At 40.7% G+C, this 24,474-nt stretch overlaps 1 protein-coding gene across 3 annotated transcripts in view; it reads left to right on the top strand.

The window, feature by feature from the left end:
* Positions 1–24,474, top strand: part of Pde3a (phosphodiesterase 3A) — a 287,295-nt gene that overhangs the window by 228,619 nt on the left and 34,202 nt on the right. For 2 of the 3 annotated variants that reach the window (XM_028872232.2, XM_028872233.2), the window contains exons 3-8: positions 48–302; positions 676–830; positions 7,164–7,288; positions 16,445–16,664; positions 20,809–20,894; positions 23,493–23,647. In XM_028872232.2, coding sequence (XP_028728065.1) covers positions 48–302; positions 676–830; positions 7,164–7,288; positions 16,445–16,664; positions 20,809–20,894; positions 23,493–23,647 — 996 coding nt within the window. The remainder of the gene's footprint in view (positions 1–47; positions 303–675; positions 831–7,163; positions 7,289–16,444; positions 16,665–20,808; positions 20,895–23,492; positions 23,648–24,474) is intronic. The other variant, XM_037204010.1, reaches the window with a different exon arrangement.

The raw sequence follows: 24,474 nt of genomic DNA, 5'->3' as shown, positions 1-24,474 counted from the left end.
CGCCTCTACACTTCCACCATCCTTGACCTCTTGCTTTGGTGTCCCAGTCAGGAACCAGCATCACTGTGGATATCGCCGTGATGGGCGAGGCCCATGGCCTCATTACTGACCTCCTCGCGGACCCTTCTCTGCCCCCAAACGTGTGTACATCCCTGAGGGCCGTGAGCAACTTGCTCAGCACCCAGCTCACCTTCCAGGCCATCCACAAGCCCAGAGTGAACCCCACTGTAACCTTCGGTGAGAACTATACCTGCTCTGATTCTGAGGAGGGCTTGGAGAAAGACAAACTGGCCATTCCCAAGGTAGGTGTGGCATGAAGGGTTTGGTCTGAGCGAATCTTTCCACAGTCTAAGGTTTCCTTCCTGCCACTTGTGAGCAATCTGAGACAGAACCGTCTTGGGGAGACCCAGGACCCCCCAGTGGTTGCTGTGTAGCCCAATTTCCTTCTTGCTCTCACGTCCTTGGATCCCCAGTGAACACCAGGCATGGCTTACTGCTGCCTTCCTCATGACTCCCGTGTTGTGTTTCTCGTTCAATGTTCCAGGATAGTGAGAGATGAGATCTGGCCCGTGCTGTTCCATCTCCAGCTTCCACATGCCTTGATTCCTTCCGTTGTTTTACATAAAAGTTAAGGATCTAAAATGTGGCTGGTAACAAAGTGAATCTTCCTTCCAGCGCCTGAGAAGGAGTCTGCCCCCAGGCTTGCTGAGAAGAGTCTCGTCGACTTGGACAACCACCACCTCTGCCACAGGTCTGCCCACCTTGGAGCCTGCACCGGTGCGGAGAGACCGCAGTGCCAGCATAAAGCCTCACGAAGCACCTTCACCCAGGTCAGACTCTGCGCCTGCGGCTCCGTGTCTCCTCAGAGGAGTGATTTGTCCAAAGGGATTTGTAGAGTATGAGAGAAGAGAGGCCCAACCAGAGTTACTGAGAAGTGAGCTTTGAACATACCAAATGTGCATGCTTCAGTGCTGAGAGTTGAGGGCCTGACTGGCATGACCTTAACTGTAAATACTAAGGGTGAGTTGGGATGACCCCTGCTCCTATGGCACTGAGTGGAAAAGGCCAGGGCACAGGGCACTTGACCTGTACTGAGATCCATACTGAGAACTTTAACTTGAAGGCGTCTAGTCTGACATTTACATATGATCCTTAACGTGGCCTGTCACACCTGCTGTGCCTTAATTCCTGCAGAATTAGTAAGAATTATAGATCAAAAGTATATATCATCTTAAGAACACTTGGATATATCCAAATCTTTTAAATTTCCTTGTGTACATGTGTGCCTGTATATGTGTTTATGTGTGTGTATATGTGAGTAAATGTATATATATGTGTGCACATGTATATGTCAATAAATGTGTGTATATGTACTTATATGTGTGTATATATGTGTGCATATATGGATAAATGTATATGTATATATCTGTGCTTATGTATGTATATTTGTATATGTGTGTGCTTATGTCTGTGTATGTATGCATATGTATGTATGTGTATACTTGTGTGCATATGTGTCGTGTGTGTATATGTGTGTATGTGTGTGTATGTGTGTGTGTGTGTGTGTGTGTGTGTGTGTGTGTGTGTGTGTATACTCATACACATGCATGTTTCCTGGACAAATGCTCTTACCCTGAACCATACTCTGAACTTTACATTTTATTTAGTATATTAGTAGTATATTGAATTGCAATTTTATGTGAAAGTCCACTTTCCATCACTGGCCAAGTGCCTAAAATAGACTAAGGATTATTTCAGAGGTTCCATCTGAGGTCTCTCAGATTTTGCTTCGGGGCTTTGGAGTCATAGTACATCCGGTCAGAGGAGCCTGAGCACCTTGTAGCTGCCAGCACAGACAGGAGGGAGAGGAAGCAGGAAAGAAGGGGAAGACAGGGCTCACATCCTAGCATGCCCTGCAAGGGAACAACCCCACTGACCTAAGCACCTGGAAGCAGGCCCTACCTTTAAAGTTCAGTCTCTGAAGCTACAGACCAAGTCTTTAACACACCGCTCTTGTGTGAAATTCAAGATCCAAATGATGTTAGTGACTGAAAGGCAAAAATTAAAAAGGCTAAAGGAAAGGTAACATTAGGATCTAAAATGATTTATAAGAAAATACTACTAAAATGTGCTTTTAAAGGGGGCTACTTTATCTCTGCTTTACAACTTAGAAGAAAATTAGAATACTTTATATGACTTTAATAATTATAATATGCCTTACCCTATAATTTCAGAATTATGAAATATATATCAGTTTATATTGACCAAATGAGTAAAAATATCTGTATTTATCCATATCTGTGTGTAAATATTTAATGACAATGTCTGAAATAGTTTCCATTTCACGACGACAAGGTGGCAAGCTGAGCATGGGAACTGCAGTTTCCCAAATCCTGAGACTTGAGTGAGGACAGACTTTTTTTATTTAGTAAAGTTTTACTTATCCACATATACAGCACAGTGACTGAACCTGTTTATGTGTCTTTACCAGCAACTGGGTCACCTTCACCCTTAGCATTCTGTGTATAAATTACTTGAGCCCTCCACTTTGAAACCCAGTAAACTCTCCACCAAAGGGTTCCTGAAGAACTGACCTGGCCAGGGAGTGCATAGCCACCCTCTCAGGCCACAGCCAAGAGGATCAGCGTATAACTGGGAACACTGTGCAGATTTCACCATGCAATGGCCTTGTTAAGCAGACTGGCTACTTGAATTCCTCTCTAGTTTTTCCTTTAGGCTACTTCTTTTCCTTGGCCCTGCCCCAGACATATTTATTGTTTCTTTGTCTTTCCTGAATGACTGTCTGGCATTTCTCTACTTATTGTCCTGGAGTGGCCCTGATAAAGCTCAGAACACAGATGACTCCAGCATCTTCACTAAGATGATGAACCAAAGGAAGATCTACTCACAGCCATCTCTAGCCCCCCACCCCTGCTTCCTTCATTTAGAATGTAAATTGCTTTCTTCTACATAAACATTTATGTTCTGACTCAAGACCATCAGGTGTTTCTTTCATAAACCATAATTGTTAGAAACTAAAATCATAATTCCACTCTATGGTATTTTCTGGACTTTTGTAAAACTTGCAGATGTCCTCACAAGAGGAGGCACACACTGTTTGGTGAGCATTTCTTGAGGTTGAAATAAAATATCATTGGTAGTAGTTATCATTTCTGTACTAGCAGATACAGTAGGAATGTGGGGCAGCTTGTTCACACTTGGACACACTAGGAAGTAGTAAAATCAGGGCTGGGCCAGGAACCTGAGTCAGTTCCTAATCCTCTAGGTTCAGCTCCCAGGGAAGCACTTCCTCCAGTCAGGTCCCCTTCCCAAAGGTTCCATAGCCTCCACAGTGCCAAAAGTGTTCAAACATGAGCCTGGAAAGACATCTATCTGACATTGCCATTGCAAACTACAATGTTTCCTGCCATAGTTTACCTGATGCTCCATGGTTTTCGATGCAGAAAATGACTCTGAAAAATATATTGATGCTATCTCAACACCTTTTTTTATTTCTGGTCAAGTCTGATCTCTTCCATTCTTTCTTCGTGTGATAAGTGAAATTAGAGGCTAACAATGAAGTCATCATGTAAGCGAAGGAAGGAAAGAAAGAAGAGAGAAAGAAAGGAAGAAAGAGAAAAGAAAGAAAGGAAGGGAGGGAAAGAAGGAATGTTTTTAATCTCTCCTCCAGTAGATCTTGTCATACTGATTTATAAAGTAAGTGCTCAGATGCAAACATTTTCACACAGATACGGACTAGCACGTACCACCCATTTCCTTCATCCTAATGTTATTCACAGATACCATGCTTGTGGATATTTTTTCCACAGCATAGCTACTCCTTAATTTCACTATGCTGTAGAAAGTTAGGTGTAAAATCTGAGATTTGTACAATAGTTCCATCATTATGAAGTCATGAGCCTCACGCTGGTGAGAGCTTACCTCTTCAAGGGAAAACCATGCATATGAAAGCAGCATTGTACCATCACTAAATGTGATGGTTTTGACCTTAATCGTAAACCAAAGTTGAAGTCCTTTCTTATTCAGGAGAACCATTGTTACAGTTGCTGATTGGCTTTGACATAAGGAGTTTTAGTTTCTTCCTTTTTTCCATTTCTATTTTTTCTTTCCCAATTTTTTTTTTCATTGTGGTTCCTCGGGGACTTAATGATCCAAGCAACTTTAGAAGCAGAAATAAAAACAACCAATGTGGTGGAAGTACTCAGGAGACAGAGACAGGCAGAACTTTGTGATTTCCAGGCCAACCAGGGACACATAGCAAGACTCTGTCTCAAAATAAAGAAACAAACAAACATGCTAACAGTTTCTGTGGCTGTTGGATGCAGGTAGATAATTTCCCTCTGGAAAGTATAGTAATGTCTGCTGCAAAGGACAAGGGATTGAGAGTCAGAGGACGTGAACCACATAGGCATGTCCTCCAAGAGACCCTGAGTTATCCTGAGCCTCATATCCACCCACAAGAATGATTTAGAAAATAGAACTATAGTGTATATATAGTGTTGAGGGGTACATTAGATGGAAGAGTGCAAACAGATGCTTTAAGAATAGCCCTTGGAGAGACAGAAATGTCATACTCCCAGCCATTCCAATTTTATCTCTTAACAGAGCCCAGGCTTTGTGAATCAGATGTAACAGAAGCCATAAGCGTCATTAAAAGACACTCCTAGCTAGTTTAGAATTGAAGATAGAATTATTACACAGAGAGAGAAGTGCAGATGTAAAAGGCCCTTTGGTGAAGAGGGCTGAGATCTTTTTTCTCTTCTGTTGCTTCCGAGTGAGTGGCCCTTGGAGCTTTCTCTCAGCCCCTTTCCTCTCCAGAATCTGAATTCTTACTGCTCACTAGTTCTAAGCAGGGGTAAGCCAGCACTGGTCACTGAAAAACTGACAGCTCACATGAGATTTACACCAAGTTATATGCAGACGGGACCCTGAACTATAATGAATTTAAATAACATACATTGATTTATGCTATTTTATTCATAGTACAATATAATAAATTAGTCTATATCAGGTTAAAGTAGGGTAGATATAGGTAGGACTTTATTAATCTTGACTTCATCACATTCCATTTTATAAACTTTTTAATTTTATAAATTAAAATAAAATAAAATAAAAAACACATTTAATTGTTTTTTAAAAACACTTGTTTTGCCTGCATGCATTATATATGCAAAATGTGTATAGTACCATTGGAAGTCAGAAGAGAGTATTGGATCCTCTGGAACTGGAATTACATATGGTTGTGAACTGCCGTGTTGGTACTGGGAATCAAACCAGCGTCCCCTCTAAGAGCAGCCAGATCTCTTAACTGAGCCCTCTCCCCCTCTACAGACACCTTTTAAATGTTTTATTGACTATAAAAGAACATAAGTAGGCAGTTTTTGACTGAGCTTCAAAAAAAAAGATATATTTTTTAAAAATATTAAATGATGCTAAGTTCTTCAAAAAGTCTACATGGATGAGTTAGAATTTACCAACTGTATAATAATCTAAGAAATGAAGAGACAGGCAATATATATTACATAACATTTTCACAGTCAATCTTAGCAGTTACCCAGGCAAGCAGAATGGTTGAACAGAGACCAACACCACAAGGAAATCATGGACTATCTGATACACAAAGTTTTTTATTTTTTTTTATCTCATTTACAAAATTCCAAGCATTTGTGAAAGGCTAAAGATGAAATTTTTGAAAACGCCTTGAAACAAGCATTTTGCAGGCTTTAGATGTTCTTGACAATTCTGAAGTTTAATTCACCCTTCAAATGTCTTTTTCATCATGTATGTGTTAAGTTGTTATAAAAAGTAAGAGCAAAAGGAGGCTTTTAAAATATAATCATTGAAGAAAAATCTCATGGAGGAGGGGCTCATGAAGTCTCATCCCTAAGGGGCTCTTGGCAACTGATGGCTGCTGGGAGATGCAGAATCCCTGCTCTTTGGGACCATCTCCAAATTATACCTCACTAATTATATGTCTTACATGACAAACTCTATACATCCATGATTCATAATTCCATCAATGTCAAGATTATTTACAATATGCCATCCAGACAGATCGGACACATCCTGTTCAATCTGCAAATTATAGATTTTAACCTTCACCAATTTACTGGTGCATGAAAGGACACACAGGTGCTAGCAAAACACAAACCAAGCACTTTTCACTGGGAACAGTCCAAGATTGTCAACAGAACTCCCTGAAATCTGTTCTCTCCCAAACTAGCATGGATGATGTTTCTGTTTCCACATGTAAGGTTTGAAGCAGTACATAAAGGGAAAGTTTGGTGTGGAAGAGCTCCTATACCACTAATTACACAGCTTCTGTAATCTTCTCTAGGCCCAATCCTCTGTGGATTGATTGATTCCAGATTTGTTTACAGGAAGCAACTTGGTGAAGCAAGTCTATGTTGATAAATGCATTTCCTAGGTAAAGAGAACCTATTACCTCTCTCCTAATCATATAATCAGTATGTTAGCACCATGTCCATCACAAGTGTTTTTCGATGGGGCATGACTGGGTTATCACATTCTTTCCAGGGTGTCACCAGTAGAGAGAAATCTTTGGATACTGTATAGCCTGCTGCTAACAGTTTTCTTTGTAAGCCAGTGCTGAGTTGCCAACAGAGAAATGGCAGGCAACAGGTCTGCTTTTCATGCTCTACTTGATGAGTAAATACTGCAGCAAGACATTGTTATTGAGTGGCTTGATAAAATGTTCATTATTAAGTGTATATTCACCAACAATATTGTATAACAAAGGGCACTATGTCATAAGCATTTTGTCACTCCCTAATCCTATTTGGACAGTTGCATCACAGCCAATGAATGTTCTAAATAGATTTTGAAAAATCTGTAAGGGACATGACTACACATGTAGGAGAGTGTGTTTCATTTTATGAATTGCATGTATTGGGAACACCATCTTTGCTCTTGGTAGACTGTGTTTGATGAGAGACAAATAGATACATGACTGCAGCAGAGGTGGAACTTAGCTTATTTTGTCATTTGCAAGTTAAATGGTTCTTGCAGCAACCTGGGAACAAATACTTAGATTGGCGTGTCTGTTTGCAGAGGTGGTGGCTGAGTTCTGGAAAGATATGGATGAGTAATCTCTCTGTGGTCTCTAATTGCTGTCTTTGTAGTGCTCTCAATCCCGACTCTTGGAATGCCCCAGTGTCGACGACTCTCACCAAGAGCAGGTCCTTCACTTCATCCTATGCCATCTCTGCAGCTAACCATGTAAAAGCTAAAAAGCAAAACAGGCCAGGTAAGCAATGTACACTCCGAGTGTACAGTCTCATTTTCTGTATGTGTGATGTTGTAATGAACTGTGACATTAAAATGAACAATAAAGTTTTAGTTAAGGGAAAGTGGAAGGAATTAGGGAATTCACCTCACTTAATCTAAGTCCAGGTTCTTGCTGGGATCTGTAAATTGGGTTTAGTGAGATACAATTATGATTCCAGCATTTAGGAGGCTGATGCAGGAGGATCAAGAGTTCAAGGCCTTGGGAGCTGGAGGGTTGACTCGGTGGTTAAGAGGGCTTGCTGCTCTGGCAGAGGATGGGAGTTTGGTTTCCAGTACTCATGTCAGGCAACCTTCTGCAACTCCAGCTCCAGGGGATCCAAGACCCATTTCTGGCCTCCCTAGGCACTGCATGCATGTCTGTACACATGTGAGCACACACACACACACACACACACACACACACACACACACACACACACACACACCACTTTATTACATTTGTCTCTGAATTTCCCTTCCAGGTCATTGCCCCAGCTGTTCCTCTGACCTCTTCCTCCTGAGAAGTACAAGTGGTGAATGTGTGTTTCATGGCATTGTAGAATTTCTTCTTGGGGTTTTCAGTTACTTTCTGCTTCATTTCTGAATCTTCTGTCTTCAGCAGCTTAAGAATTTGAGTTTGGCTCAAGGAGAACCCTCTTCTCTCACTGTGATATTGGGCATGCAAATCTGGCTGCTATAGCAGCTGTGAACTCCAAGATCCATGTCCTCACCCTCAGGACATTGCAGCAAGCTCTACTGGCAGCCTCTGTGTTAGCTGGTCCTCTGCTCAGATTTGCAGCCTCCTCTGTGCCAACAGGCAGGAGATAGAGCTCTGAGGGGGAAGGCCGGCAGGACTGTGGTTCACCTACTCTGGCTATCTTCTAGGAACCTAATCCCTCTGATCTGGGTCTCTGCCTTGACCCTGAAACCCTTCTTTCTCTCCCTTCCTCCCTGCTTCCCTTCCCCCTCCCTCATTCTTTTGCTTTCCTTTTCCTTCTTCCCCTCCTTCTTTCTATCCCTCTCCTCCTCCCTCCCTGTCTTCCTCATTCTCTCCCGGCCTCCTCCCTTCCTTCTTATCCTTTATATATGTTCTTAAGGAAACAAGTATAGGTTTATTACAAATTAGCATATAACAGGCAGAAGCAGACCAAACATCCTTAAAATGAGATTTATATTCGAACCACTTGAAAACTGCCCATATTCCACTGATATTCCAAGAGACGCCTTGTGTTGATGTAACCAACCGTCTTTTTAAATAAGAAACACAGAAACAATGTAAAAGAGAAAGCCGAGAGGTCAGAGCTCAGAGCTAAAATCTCACCCTTCCGCCTGCCGTGTCCCAGCTTCCCGAAAGAGAGCTATATCCTGTCTGTTCGTTTTTTTTTTTTTTTTATAGTATGTTGTTCTGCCTTCTCATTGGTTGTAAACCCAAACACATGACTGCCTCGTCACTGTCTGAATGTACAGCCCCCTAGGTCTTAAAGGCATATGTCTCCAATGCTGGCTGTATCCCTGAACACACAGAGATCTATGGGATTAAAGGCGTGTGCCACCACCGCCACACTCTGTCTATGGCTCTAATAGCTCTGACCCCCGGGCAACTTTGTTTATTAACATACAATCAAAATCACATTTCAGTACAATTAGATTACCACCACAGCCTTGAAAGACAAACATGACATTAAAGCATAGGACTCAGGGAAGGACTCCTGGTTGCTCATCTTCCTCTGGCTGTCCACTTCCCACTTGATCTGTCCTCTTGAAACCATCACTCAATCTGCTTAAAATCTCTTTTGTTCAGTGTAGGAAGACACTTTCCCCACAGAGTTCAAGTTTATTTGTATTGAAAGAAACATTTATTTGAAACAAATATGTTCGTTTGAAAGAAACCATTAAAGACAATCTGATTCTCCTACAAATAGTATGGTCTCTTGAGCTGTAGAGATATTCCTTAAGCTTTGTACAGTAAACATCATCAGCGAGCTGAGAAATAGACTTGAGCTTTACGAGGACCAGACAGTACAAGATGATGGAGACTGATGATTAACTGAGATGCTGTGAGACAAACACAGACACCTTCTCTTGGACTCCACATGCATATGCATGAACAAGGAACTCAACATACATATGTGCAAATACATTGTCCATGTACACACATCTCACCACACACACACACATGCACATAACACATACATACCACATACACACCACATACGTGTACACACAGGACACATACACCACAGAATAAACACTGCACATATACACACACATCACAAGCACAAAAAAAGAAATGTTTATTTTTTTCTGTTACCTTTTAATGCCATTGCTACTGATGAACCAAAGAGCAAAGGAGGAAACTGAGAGACAGAGAAGTGAAGTAACTTGTCTAAGGCCCAGGATTCATCTTTGACTCTTTCTTTTGTCAAGTTTTCAGAGTGAAAAAAAAAAAAAGAAAAAATCAAGGACAATAAATTAATATTGTTTAGAATTTTGGTTCTGTAGTTGGGTACAAGGTCGTAGAAACATTTGATCCCTCAGTTAAGTGACCAAATAACAATTATTAAATAACACAACCTGTTAGATTCAAGAAGCTAAAAATTGGGACTGCAAGAAGGCTCAGCATATTTGTTGCCAAACCTGAAGAGCCGAGCAGAACAGATGCCCAAAAGTTATTCACTGATTGCCATGTATGTGTGCTGGCAGACACGCCACACAATAAATACATGAATTTATATGTATATATAATCTGGAGCTGGAGAGATGACTCAGCAATTCAGAGTATGAACTGCTCTTCCATAGACTAGGAGTTATGTTCTCAGAACCCATTGATTGTGGCTGCCAATCACCTTTAACTCCAGTTTCAAAGGATCCAATGTCCTCTTTTGTCCTGGGGATGTACCTGTGAATACACATGCCACATACATGTGCACACACAGAGATGCACATATATGTAATTTAAAATCAGATCTCTTGCTTTAAATCTGAAAGCTATGACTCTGCCACACATTGGAAATGACAGTGTATGAAGGCACAGCTTCATGCCACTGCATCCTACTCCCTGTCTTACTTACTGTCTAACTAAACCCAAGAAGAACATCTACTCATCATGCCCCAAGGGTGATGGTAGAAATCAGTCCCCAGCATAGCAGTCTGTCATTTCTCTGGGCAAGGGCTTGATGTCTCCCCATCATGATTATTTTGAAGGGACTAGGTATGGTGGTGTCCTTAGGTTGCTGTCATCATGGAATAAAGACTTTATAACATCCTTATCCAATTCATGCCCAGTGCAAATCAATTACTAAAATTCTGCCAAAATAGAGAAATATATTAAGAATCAAATGACCCTAGATTCTACTTCTTCCCTGATTAGTTAGGTTCTTCTGGTTTTGTTTGTTTGTTTTCATTTGATTTGTTTGGCTTTTTCTTCTCCTAATGTAATTTTAAAAATCAACACAAAGCAGAAGTTTTCTTACAGGATTTTCATACATACTTAGTTTTGATTGCTCATCTCTTTCTTCTATCTCAATATTTTGTTTTGTTTTTGCTTTGTTTTTATTTTTGTTATTGTCTTGTTTTGAGACAGAGTTTCAATGTGTAGCCCTAGGTGTCCGGGAACTCACTCTGTAGATCAGACTGTCATTGAACTTAGAGATCTGCCTGCCTCTGCCTTCCAGGTGTTGGGATTAAAGGTGTGGGCCACGACTGCCCAATTTAGCTTCTTCTTTCTCACTTTCTACCATCCCCCTTGCTTACATCTTTATGCCCATAGTGGTCTCTTTCTACCATGGTATCACATATGTGCTACAAGCCTCCACCTCAGTGTTGAAACCCTATTTTCCTTGCATTGATGTCACGTAGTTTGGCTGCCCCAGCTAAGCAAGTACCCAACTATGTTTGATGCAATTGGTTCTTTTGCCACCTGCTTTTCAGTAAACTATGTGTAAAGAGGCTGGGGAAAGTCTTTCTTGTAGAAAGAGGGTAATGATATGGGATCCCAGGAGGTGTGGGCAGGAATGTAAGAGCCCTAAGCCTCAAGGTACAGACCAGTGGACACACTGAAGCTGAATTATCTGTGTCCAAAGTAGAATGATGTTCTTTGCACAAATCAGACTGATGGATCTCTTCTGTTCACAAACCAAGTGAGCTGTGTGCTCCCTGCTCCCTCAGTGGGCATTCCTTTGACATAGCTGAAACACAAGTGATCTTTACCAATGACTAAAATAAACAAATAAATAAGCAAACAAATAAATAAAATAAATGCATGGATCAGATCACACAGGAGTCCTCTGATGAAAGCATAACAATGGGAGATTTAAATATAATTTGCATTTGCATTTTTTAACTTGTATGAGTGTTTACCTCTATGTATATATGTGTACCATATGTGTGCAGTGTCAGCAAAGGCCAATAAAGGTCATCAGATCCTCTTGAACTAAAGTTACAGATCATTGTGAGTTGCCATATGGGTGCTGGGAACCAACCTGGGTCCTACAGGAGAGCAGTAGCTCTCCTAACCCCTGAGAATCTCTAGAGCCCCTGACTTGAATTTTAAATCTTGCCCTTCTAGTAGGAGTCACTGAAAATGGGAAGCTACCATTATGTCATTCTGCTTCCAAATTCCTCTAATTCATAATTACTGCCTGTGTAGTAATCTTATGCTAGGGTCTTGTAAGTGTGGGCTTTCTACTATGGTGAATCCAGATGCCTTACATCTTATAAACTAGACTTAAGAGAACACTTTACATGATGATGATATTTTTTTTTGTATGATTCTTACTAAAACATTGGTACAGAGGCATGTATTTGTCAAAAAAGCTGTTTTATTTCTTTTTTTTCATATTTATTTTGTTTCTATTTATGTACGTGTGTGTTCATGTGTTTGTGTGTATATGTACACCTCTATGCAGGTCTCTGAGGAGGCCAGAAAAGAATGTCTGATGCCCTGAAGCTGGAGTTACAGCTGCTTGGGAGCCTCCTGATGTGGGTTCTAGAAGCTTAATTTAGGTCCCCTAAGGAACAGCAAGTGCTGTTAACTGCTGAGCCACCTCTTCAGCCTAGTTTCTTTCTTGCTCAATTAAAGTTAAACTGGGAGACTATTACTGCATGCAAATGGATTTACTTCAAGAATTCCTAGGCAGTATCCCTTATCTTCCCCTCTGGTTCCCTCTGTGCCTTGAAGCACATTTTCTCAGGCTCTTAGGAACAAGGAAACAAAGTCTAGGTTACTCAAATGAGTCAGAATTTTAGCCTCTTCAAAAGTTGTATTATTTATTTGTTGCCTATCAGTATTTTTAAATGTTTCATATTACGATAATTTAAATCATTGAGGGATTTGTATGTCATGATCTGTGTCTTGTTCCTGGAGTCTCTTAAAATTACTCAATTATAAAATGAAGATTAAATATATAAAAAAGTATGCATGTTTAAGTCATCCAGTGTGTGTGTGTGTGTGTGTGTGTGTGTGTGTGTGTGTGTGACACAAAATTAGATATCTTCCCTCTAAACTTAGATTGAAGACCCTTAAAGATTCTTAGAATCTCAATCTCTCTCTCTCTCTCTCTCTCTCTCTCTCTCTCTCTCTCTCTCTCTCTCTCTCTCTCTCTCCCTCTCTCCTTCTCTCTGTTCTTCCCTCCCTCCCTCCTTCCCTCTCTCCCTCCCTTCCTTTCTATCTTTCTACCTTACAAAGAAGTTTATTTCTAATTTCCCTGGGGAAATACCTTTTCTATACCTATGATACTTTATTCCCTCCTTTCTGAAGTAAAATGGTATTTGGTGATTACATATGGAGCAATCCTAATCTGAAAATCTAAGTTGGGACATTTTGGATTGCCAAATTTTCATTAGAGATGCTCAGCTATTGAAGTTGGTGTGAATATTTCCAAATCCACACAACTCGGAAATCTGAAATTCTTCCCACTCAAGCATTAAAGTATACTCTGCCTGTGTCTGCATTAATCTTTTATCTCTCCATCTGTCTGAAGGCTGGTGTATGGAAATGTGTGTCCTCTCACCACACCATCCCTCGTGTTTCTTTCTTTTTTTTTTTTACTTGCAGTAAATGTTGCACTTTTATCATCTCCTCCACCCTGCACCCTAAATCTCTGCTTCTCCCTGTTAGTGCAGAGACCTGGTGCTTGTTAAAGAGTTCAAAATATATAGAGCAAAGAACCATAAAAGCAAAGTGCTTCTCTGCTGCACATTTATTTAAGAATTCATCCCAGGAGCCTTAAAGTCTGCTTATTAGTTTAAATTTAGTTAATCACTGAGTTCCAAGAACGCTAATGGCTGTACAGATTTTAAAATGTGTATTTAAGAATGAACCCCTGTGTCTCTACAGCTATCAGCTCTCAGCTACTAAAACAAAATCAGTCTTCTCATAAATTGCCCTCAAAAACACATTTGTGTCCAGATAGAAATGGAGAAGTTCCCAACTTGCTTTGAATTAATGGTCTGTTTTAAAAAAATAAAAGTAAAAAGACTTAAAGAGGGGGGTGCTGAGGGGGGACAGCTCAGTCGGGAAAGTGCTTGACTCAAGAGTTCAATCCTCATCATCCATGTAAACAGCCAAGCCAGGCTGAGGCAAGCCTGTCATCCCAGCACTGAGGAGGAAGGGACAGGAGGATCCCTGGGGATGGGTGGTGACTTACTGATAGGAGTATCAGTAAGCTCCAGGTTCAGTGAGAGACTCTGACCCCAAAATCAAGGTGAAAAACCATTGGTGAAGACAGTGAAGATCATACTTACCTCTCCATACCCTCATACAATCACACACACACACACACACACACACACACACACACACACACACACACACACACATATGTAACAAAAATAGTAGAAAGGTAGCCCCAAATCTGGTAATTTGCCATCAAAATGATGGAGCCAGTATGTACAGCAATGTTGATATATAGGCTCATTTTTAAAGCACAACCAGTGTTTAAAACCCAATCAGGTTTCTGGCCCAGAGACCTAGGATAGAACCAAACATGACTGGAGAAAAAAAATGTCAGTGTATTGATGCCTAATGATATTCTGCTATAAGTTATTGATTGGTGCCTAGTTCAATAGTCATCAGAGAGGCTTCATCCAACAACTGATGGAAACATGCAGACCCACAGCCAAACATTAGGTGGAGCTTGGGGAACCCTATGGAAGATGGGGAGGAAGGATTATAGGAGCCAGAGGGGTCAAGGACACCACAAGAAAACCCATAGAATCAACTAACCTGGGCTTCCAGAAGCTTACAGAGTCTGAACTGACAACCAGGGCGCTTGTATGGGGCTGAACTAGGCCTTTTTCATATATCTGGCAGTTGTGTAGCTTGGTCTTCTTACGGGATTCCTAGCAGTGGGAGCAGGGGCTGTCTCTGATTCTTTTGTCAGCATTGGGGAACCTATTCTTCATCATGGGTTCCCTTGCCCAGCCTTAATACATGGGAAGGTGTCTTAATGCAATTTAATATGCCATGTTTTCTCAATATCCATGGGAGGCCTGCCCTTTCCTGAATATAAAGAGGATAAGAGGATAAGGTGAGGCAGGGAGGGCGGGAGCGGGGAGGAGGAGGGACTGGGAGAAGAGAAGGGAAACGAAACTGTGAATCGGATTTAATTAATGTTTAAAAAGCCCAAACTGACCAGTGTCGGCCTCATCCCCATGTTCTCCTTCTCACTAGCTTTTCCTAACCCTGGCAACATGTTTAGTTACTCTCTCTGGGCCAAGGCAGGTTCATCTGTTAGGTACAAATATGAGGGATTGTTCTGCTGGTTAGGGAGCAACACAAAACTATGCTGCAAGGGGCTGAGTAGGGAGGTTGTCCACCATGCTGGGAACCTAACAAAAGTGTAAAAAGAACACCAAGGAAACCCTCCTACAAGTTATAATGTTCCACTCTATGGGGCAGCAAACTTGGCACTGGGAAAAATCAAACTTTTAAAGGAACTGAATTTTTGACACAAGGCCACCTGGACCAGCTGCCTGTTAGCTGCACACACTAGCTATGAATGTGATATCTGGGGCCATCAGTTTCCCTGAGAGGGGATAAGCAGACGCCTATGAATGACTTGAAAGTCTTTCTCCCCCTCCCCCAATTTTACTTGCACTCTGCCTTCTCTGTATTTGGGAGGAAGCAACTTCAAAAGACATTAGCCTTATCTTACAGAGTGAGAGGTCTAAAAAATCCTCGCCAGTGCCCTAGACAGACTCACACTGTAGCATAAATGTAAACATGGGGAGCCTGGCATAAGTACCCAATTTTGAAGTTTAAGCTTTAAGCCTACTGTGTAGTTTGTGCTGGATGTAGCACATGTTTTAATGTTCGCTTCAAACTTACTTTTCTTGGAGTGCATTTTCACAGAGAAATGTACAGTTCACTGACTGTGTGAATAGTTAAGAAGTCTAATTGCCTCCCCCAAGTGATCATCTTCGCTTGCACATTTTAAGCATTCTATAACTGCCGCTGTGTGCTCTGAACTTTAAAGCAATGGTGGGGCTGGAAAGGTGGCTCGATGATTTAAGAGCACAGGCTGCTCCTGCAGGGGACCTGGGTTTGATTCCCAGCACCCACACGGTGATTCACAATCACTTAGAGAACTCCAGTTCCATGGTATCTGGTGCCATCTTCTGGCCTCGATAGGTTCCTGCATACATGCTGTGCACATAAACTTACCCAGGCAAACACACATGCATGTTTTAAAAAAAATGTATTTCTTTTAAAATGTAGTGAGTTTTGTTCCAGCTGGTATTTTTTCAGACACATGAGACCATTGTAATTGTTATTTTCAGTCAGGATGACAAGAGAGAAACAAAAATGGGAGAAGAAAATAATATCCTTCTGCCCTGAGGTGGCTTAAGGCCACTGTGGCTTCAGCGGGTATGCTAGCCCTGCCACCAATTTCTCAGGATGATTTACTGGTCATATTTTCATGCCATGGAGTCAGTCCAGGTACATATCCCGTCTCTGGATGGTGGCATAAAGATAAGACCAGATCTGGGGCCAAGCATGATGTTGGTGGCTACTGATTGTATGTATACAGGGTGACGGTGGTGACAGGAAGTGATGGTGACAGGAAGTGACGGTGACATGTTTTCATTTCAGGGGTGTTTGTTGAATGACATCATAACTCTCATTCTCTTTCAGGTGGCCTTGCTAAAATTTCACCTGTACCCTCTCCCTCCTCCTCACCTCCTCAAGGATCGCCTGCCAGTAGTCCCGTTGGCAACATTACTTCAGCACAGTTTCCAGAATCCTCTGAAATAACTGCCAAGCGAGGCCCTGGATCTCACAGGGCCTTAACTTACACCCAAAGTGCCCCTGACCTGTCCCCTCAGATCCTGCCTCCACCTGTCATATGTAGTAGGTAAGACCTTTATACTGGTAAGAGGAAACTATAGGATAGTGTGATGTTATGTTTGAGATTGTAATAGGAACTTAGTGTTTCTAAGGCTCTCTATAAATAGAAACTTCATTTTGTCGCTTATTTTATCATCTTTATTTTTACTTCCTTTCTCTCTACGACTATTTTTAAGTGGAAAAAATACCTAACCTTGGTCTGAACAGATCTTTGGAGAGAGTACAAAGTAATTAGCTGTATATATTTGGTTATATACTAGTAGGTGATGGATAAAATGTATTTTATGGACTGGAGACATGGTTCAGGGGTTAAGAGTGCTTGCTACTCTTACAGAGGACCTTAGTTGGGTTTCTGGCACATAATGCATTATGGCTTGACTCACGTGGTTCACTGAATGAAATTAAGCAAATGATTTTTTTTTTGCATTGCAATGAAACAGAATTACAATCTGGTCATAGGGATGAATGCTTGTAACCCTAGCACTCAGGAGGATAACTGGGCAGTCAAAGACAGCTTGAACTACACAGTGAGTTTGAAGCCAGCTTGGGCTATAGTCTAGGAAACCAATTCTCAAAAAGGAAAGGATTGAAGGAAGGAGGGAGGGGGAGGGAGGGGAGGAGGGAGGAAGAAAAAAAAACCTGACTTACCATGCATTATCAGTGGAGGATTAAAGAAGATCTTAATGTGCCTGAAGTGATTATTTTTTATCAACATTGTCCATAAATAGGAAATACCTCCAATTACTGCATATTTTTGTTGTTCTCCAGACATATCTTCATTTTGGATGCTTAATCTTAAAGTACTAAATATTATTAAAGATTTACATATTCTTATGTATCGGGTATTTTGCCTGCATGTATGTATATGCAGTACCTTAGGAAACTGGCTGGGACTGGAGTTACAGATGGTTGTGAACTACCACGTGGGTGCTGGAAATCAAACACAGATCCTCTGGAAGAACAGCCTGTGCTCTTAACCACTGAGTCAACTCTCCATTCTCTAGTATTAAGTATTTTGAAGTAGAAGAGAGGCAAGTGTTTTAAGCATAGTCCTGAGAATGCCTTAAACAGAATGTTATTGTCTGCAGATAATGGAGATGACTATGTGAATGCATTGGAAGCATGAAGCTTTCTTATGTCTCATGTTTATTAACACACTCCATTTAGTAACTAACAATGGATACTAAGCCTCACACATTTCATTTGCTTGTAGCTTGTCTGTAAATTCCTTGTGTCATCACTGTGGCAGGATACCCAAGATCAAGAAGAAATGGTCTACTTCTGCTTACAGCTTGAGTGGTTCCTTGATCCTCTTGTTTTGGGGCCTATGGCAAAGCAGAATCCAACTGAGGATGCTTTGTTGTTGAGAAAAATGAAGACAGAGAGAAGAAAGGTTGCAGGTCCCAATATCCATTTGAGTCCTGCCATGGCCTATGTTCTTCCCCATAGGACCCACCTTTTAAAGGATCCCCCAGCTCTAGACAGCACCACAGACTATTGAGCAAGACTTGAAGACATAACACCTGGGGATCTCTCCTCATCCAAACTTTACTACCCTAAGACAAATAAATGTCGCTTATTTTATCTTTATTTTTACTTCCTTTCTCTCTATGACTATTTTTAAGTGGAAAAAATACCTAACCTTGATTATTGGGCAAAATGCTATTCTAGTACCATGCCAGCTTTTTAAGTGAAAATGAGCTCTGTGGGCTTTCCACCCAACACAGCCACCTTCCCAGAGCTGTTGTGCAGTCAGTCTGAGACACGCTACATCACATTCACCATGCCAAGAGCTCAGAGGAGTTCTTGGTCTGTTTCATGTCGAGTTCTCTGAGTTCTCTGGACCCGAGAGCCAATTCCCTTAGGTTGACACCCTGTAATTGTTCGCGCATTTGACATTCAACAGGCTTGCTGAGGGAAGCATTGTTCTTTGTTCTGTATCCTGAGCCAGGATAAAGGCTCTCAGAGTGATTCCCATTAAGAACATCTGCTTCTGGCTTTTCCAAGGGGTTCTCCCTCCCTCAAGACTTATGAGAAATAACCATCTGAAAGAAAAGCTAGGGGTGTTCAGGAAAGCTCTATGGCTTGCCCAGCTCGCTCCAACAACATTTTCTTGCTTATTTTTAGAGGGAAGAATGCCACAGAGTTTTCATAAAGAGAATGAAGGAAAAAAAAAAACAACAAGAGGATTTCTCTGTCTCCTTGTTCAGTTGATTTTAGAAATCCAGTAGTGTGCATTTTATTTGTTTGGGCTTTATAAATCTATAATTCAAACCAGGTTTTATAATTCCCTTCAAGGAAGCCACCCATGTAGTCACAGAATGCTCCAGAAACACACAACTAACTGTTGTGGTTTCCCCTGCTGAACTCGAAGGGCTTGGAATTGAACCTAGTCTCTTGGCTGTTGTAATGCCTTTGCAACAAGCTATTTACTTATTTACATATGTATGTATGTATGTATGTATGTATGTATGTAGGGGGGTGACAGGAGCTGCTCTATTTGAACTAGTAACTTAAATAGTCCTTTTAGATATTGTCAGATAATGAAAAATCTTCACACACGATTAGAAGTCCTAAGTTAGCATGGTCTTTTTATTTCTTTTCTTCTTTTCTTTTTATTCCCTAAGGCAAGATGATGGGTTTCCCTCATTAGAAATAAATCCCATATAATGCTTTTCTGTTTATATTTCAGAGTTGAAAACTAAATTTACATAGTATGATGGTATACTGTAGCTGGGAAATATTTTGCTGCATGTACAGTTAAGAAAATGATGAGACATTTAGATGTTAAACATTAGATATCAAACTAATTTCTTTCCCTTTATGCTGGGTCATCTTGTAGCTAAGTAATTATGAGACCAAAAAGTTCTCCTGAGATCTTTTATATTATTTGGAAGAAAAGAGTCCAGCCCCAAAATAGGAGATGAAAATCTAATCATGAAGTAGCTAAACAAAATAATAAAGGAGGGGCCAGTTTGGATCTCAGTAGGGTTTGTGTGATTACCTTTTGACTTGTGAAATAGTCAAATTGTTGAGAAAATAAAGAAAAAGATTCTCCTATTATATCAATCTCTGGGATGGGCCACCGCTCACTTTTCTGGAAACTTCCATCGTCTTGGTTGTCCACAGATCATGTTGGCTCATTTTTTTTCAAACATTAGTGTGTAAATCAGTCATTCACTTTTTCCACAATGTCTGTCTCCTTTGTTCATTTTCTTAAGACCTTAAAGGATGAATGGAAAAATTTGCAGTAAATAAATACACTTATTTTGGGAAAAAATAAAATCCTATCATTCTATTTTAACATTTGTTGTCTTTTATTAAAAATCTGATTAGAAATTGAGCATCCTAACTCCAAGAAATGAATGGAGCAATGAGGCTCTAAAGGTGTCCCACTGGAAAAGATAGTCATAGCCAGACATGTGCCAGGACCTTCAGAACCACTTCACAAATAAATGGCTGTTATTCCAGTATTTTTCCAAATAATTTAACTTTAGCAGCATTTCAATGTAAATATGTGGACTGAGGAGGAGGAAGAGAGTCAGATGGAGTTTGCTGATCAGTACTCACCAAAGAGGACCACCTATCAGCAACTGCATATAATACAAAGTGAATTGCCCTCCTAGATACACCAGTAGAAGACTGTGATATTTTATTATATGTGCTGTGTGATGTCGATATGAAACATGGAGGCTCCTGGAAAATGGCTAGCTCTAGACAACCCTGACTTAATCAATGGATGAGGCTATTGATACCCTTATAACTAGGCATATTATTGCGATGTTGGAAGCAGAGTATGGGAGCCTCATTAGAGGAAGTAGGTCCCTAGGGTTGTGCTTTGAAGGGTATTCCTTGACCCTGGCCTCTCCCTAGCTCTCCCTTGCTTTCTGTGAGCCATGATGTAGCTCACACTTTGTCACTGCCCTGATATGTTGTCTTAGTTCTGGTTCAAAACAGTGGAGATCCTGACTGAGGACTGGCACCCCTGAACCATGAGCCAATAAAAGTCTTTTTTCCCTGAAGTATCTCAGGGGTTTGGTTACAACAGTGAAAGACTAAGGCGGGGAATGGTTGATATTTATGAAGATACTGTGTGTTTAATGGTGTTTTAAAATGTACAGAGGTACTCATGCCTTCTCAACATTTCTCAGCTGTGGCAGACCTTATTCACAGGGGAATCCTCCTGATGGACCTTCGGAGAGAAGTGGCTCAGCCATTCAGAAACCAAACAAAACAGGTAACACACTTTTTGGTATTCTGTAGTTCAGAATTCAACATATTTTATTTTATATTTTCCTCCTGACAAAAAAAGGCAACTTGAATTGCTGGCTTTTTTTTTTTTTCAAATTGTGAATTTTAACTTTATGAATTTTTAAAATTGTGTGTGTGTGTGTGTGTGTGTGTGTGTGTGTGTGTGTGTTTATGCACATGAGTGTAGTACCCATGTAGGCCAGAACTAGGCATCAGATCTCTTTAGCTGAAGTTGAGTTATGAGTTGTGAGCCTCCTGATGTGGGTGCTGGAAACTGAACTTCCTCTATAGCAGCAGCAATTGCTCTTAACCACCGAGCCATCTCTCCAGCTAATTTAAATTAAATGTAAACTTAAAAAGACCAACAAAGAAATAAAAATCATCCTCAAAACATTATCTAAATTTAATTCATAGCAAATTTTGAAGGTGGATTCTCCCAGGCATTTTTGTACTTGGACACAAATGTATATTATTTTAAAGTCAGAGCCCCCTTTATACTATGTATAGCACTGTATGTTACATGGTATACTATACATAAATGGTGGTTCATCTTGATGCCTTGTTCATTAGAGAGTTGCCTATCCCAGCATGTGTTTGTGAGATCACCAACCCCGATGCTAAAATATGACCCTGATTGTACTGTTCAGGATGATATGGCTCTTCCTTGAGGCAGTATCCTGAAGTTAAGGGCATAGGTGCTGTAACCTGGATCACCCCTCCTTCTGTTCCCCACTCAAGTGTCATCTAAATTTCTGCACCTTAGTCCTTTCACTTGCAAAATGGCAGAATAACAGTAGTATCCATTACATAAAATCACTGTAAAGATTAAATACGACATGTGGGGGTATGAAGAGATGATTTGGAAGTTTTGAGCATAGACTGCCCTTTCAGAGGACCTGAGTTTGATTCCCAGCACCCACATCTGGTAGTTCAACAACCATGTGTAGCTCTAGCTGCAGAAATCTGATGCTTTCTTGTGACCTCTTTGGGCACCACATACATTGAATACACAGAATCATTTATTTCTCATTGGATTATGGGGTCACTGTAAGTAGCTACTGCTTGTGATGTTGCTGTAATAATTATTTTGGTTGGCATAGCTCTGTGGGCTTATTTGTACTGTGCTGAAAGTATACAATGTAGAAATCAAAGCATCTATGAAGTATAGACTTTAAGGTCATGGTACCATCAGGAATAATTATGTATCCCTATCAACATTTCTTAGTAGATACCCTCAAACAAAATTTGTTGACATTTTTTCTATGAGAATCTTGTGTAGCAATATGCAAAGGGCCAGGAGAAGTCAAAGGAAAATTATCTGTGTGGTTATTGTGTAGCTTATTGAATACTTAGGATGCTTTTCCAAGTCTCCCAGGGCTAACAGGATGAAGGCATCAGGTCAGGTCACCTTCCTGGGCTCTCGAAGTGCCATAGTCCTCCAGTGCACAGATCACCTTCATGGGTTCTCACAGTGCCATGGTCCTCCATTGGAGCTTCTCCTTCTCTCCATAGATTAGGAGTTGTACCTGATCAGTTATGTTTTTATTCTGCCCTTTGTTCCTAAGTTTATCTGGCAAGTAATTATATTAGAAAGATGGAAGAAAAAAAGGGTCCTGAGATAATGTTACAAATATTTCATTCTTCCTGATGACTGTTTGGAAGCATGTTATTTAGACACTTGTATTTTTTTCTGGTTGGATTTTCAGCTAATAGTTGCTGACTGGAAGGAGAGATAGTGGAGGAAAGAAAAGGAGGAAGCTTAGACTCCCAAGGACCTGGGACATACACATGAGATCTGTCCACTCACAAGTATGAGCCATTGCTTCATGCTCTACAGACCACTCCTTCCTGTGTGTGTCCACACGGTTATTCCCATCACATGTGCCTTTAATTAGTGTGTAGTCAACTGTTTCCTGGCTTAATACAGTAGAAGAATAGAGGAAATAGAAATTTAAATCCAGCTAGGGGATGCAGCTTAGTGGTAGAGTTCTTGATACCATGTATAAAGCCCTAGTTTTGATCCCCACTACCAGGAAGGAAGGAAAGGAAAGAAGGAAGGGGGAAAAGAGAGAAAGAACAGGGAGGAAAAAAATGTGATCTTATAGAATTAATTCAAACAATTTATCTAAAAGTTATTATTGAGGGGTCATTGACTGTCACATAAATCACACATCTTAATTCCCACCTATTTGTTAGGATTAGAAATGTATTTTGGGGGCTGGAGAGATTGTACAAAGGTAGGAATTGCTTTCCCAGAAAACCTGAGTTCTGTTCCTAGCACCCATGTTGGGTAGCTTACAGTCAGCTGCCTATAACTCCATTTCCAAGGGATCTAACACCTTCAACTGGCCTCCACAGGCATATAAATCATGTGCATGCAGACATACATGCATATAGTCAAAACTAAAATAAACCTTGAAAATATATTTCCCTCCCTATTATTCTGTTTTTGATGTGTAGATATATGAAAGCAGTCTTTCTAAATACTTTATAATATGCTGATGTGTTTCAGGAGCACTTACTTCCTTGTGTCCCCTTCCCCATCATAGGTCTCTTAAAACAGGCTATTCTCTTTCAATTGCAGATGACACTTCCCAAGTTACCTCCGATTATGAGACCAACAACAACAGTGACAGCAGTGACATTTTGCAGAATGAAGAGGAGGCCGAGTGCCAGAGAGAGCCACTGAGGAAAGCATCGGCTTGTGGCACCTATACTTCCCAGACCATGATCTTCCTGGTAGCCCCACATCACTAAACTCATTCGTTTCCATGAGAACTTGCTTCTGTGGCAGAGACTGGCTTAGGGGTAGATTCTGTTGTCTTAGGTTTATAGCTGCATCCATTTGGATCCATGTGTCTGTATCCTTTAGGTGTATTGTTACAATCTTCCTCTCTCTGAGCATATTGGTTTCTTCTTGATTTTTTTTTTAATTTGGTAATGAAAAGTTTAAGAGAGAGAGAAAGAGAGAGAGAGAGAGAGAGAGAGAGAGAGAGAGAGAGAGAGAGAGTGAGTCAGTAGGTACATATGTAGGAAAGCACACATGGGGAGTCCAGACAACAACTTTAGGTGATCTTACTCAAGTTCCATCTGCTTTATTTTGAGACAAGGTCTCTCATTGGTTGGAGCTCAGCAAGTGGGCTTGGAATCACCTTTCTCTGGGTCCCCAGCTTTGACATCGCTAGTGACCACCATCAATCATACTGATTTTTTTTGTAGATAGGTTTTATGGACACAACTCATCTTTCATGCTTGCATGGCAAGCTTTTTACCAACAGAGCCATCTCCCCAGCACCGTGTTCATCTTACATATGAATACAAACAGTGTAATAAAAACTGTGAATAAGGAAAATTTAATAAACTAATAATATTAAATGGTAATATAATATTAGACTAATAGTTTAGAAAGACAGATTGATTGGTTGACTAATTTTCCTAGGGCATCTTCTGGTATAGCTTTGATACCCCCCTTGATTCGTAAGTGAACCAGTATTTGTTTTCCTTGTTGGACTAGATCAGGTTTGTACTGATTCTAAAAGGTCCTTTGATGATGGCTTACCTGGTAT

This window comes from Peromyscus leucopus, chromosome 3 (genome assembly GCF_004664715.2).
Source record: "Peromyscus leucopus breed LL Stock chromosome 3, UCI_PerLeu_2.1, whole genome shotgun sequence".
Lineage (NCBI taxonomy): Eukaryota > Metazoa > Chordata > Mammalia > Rodentia > Cricetidae > Peromyscus > Peromyscus leucopus.
The sequence above is the reverse complement of the archived record's forward strand: the minus strand, read 5'-3'. Positions and strand labels throughout refer to the sequence as shown.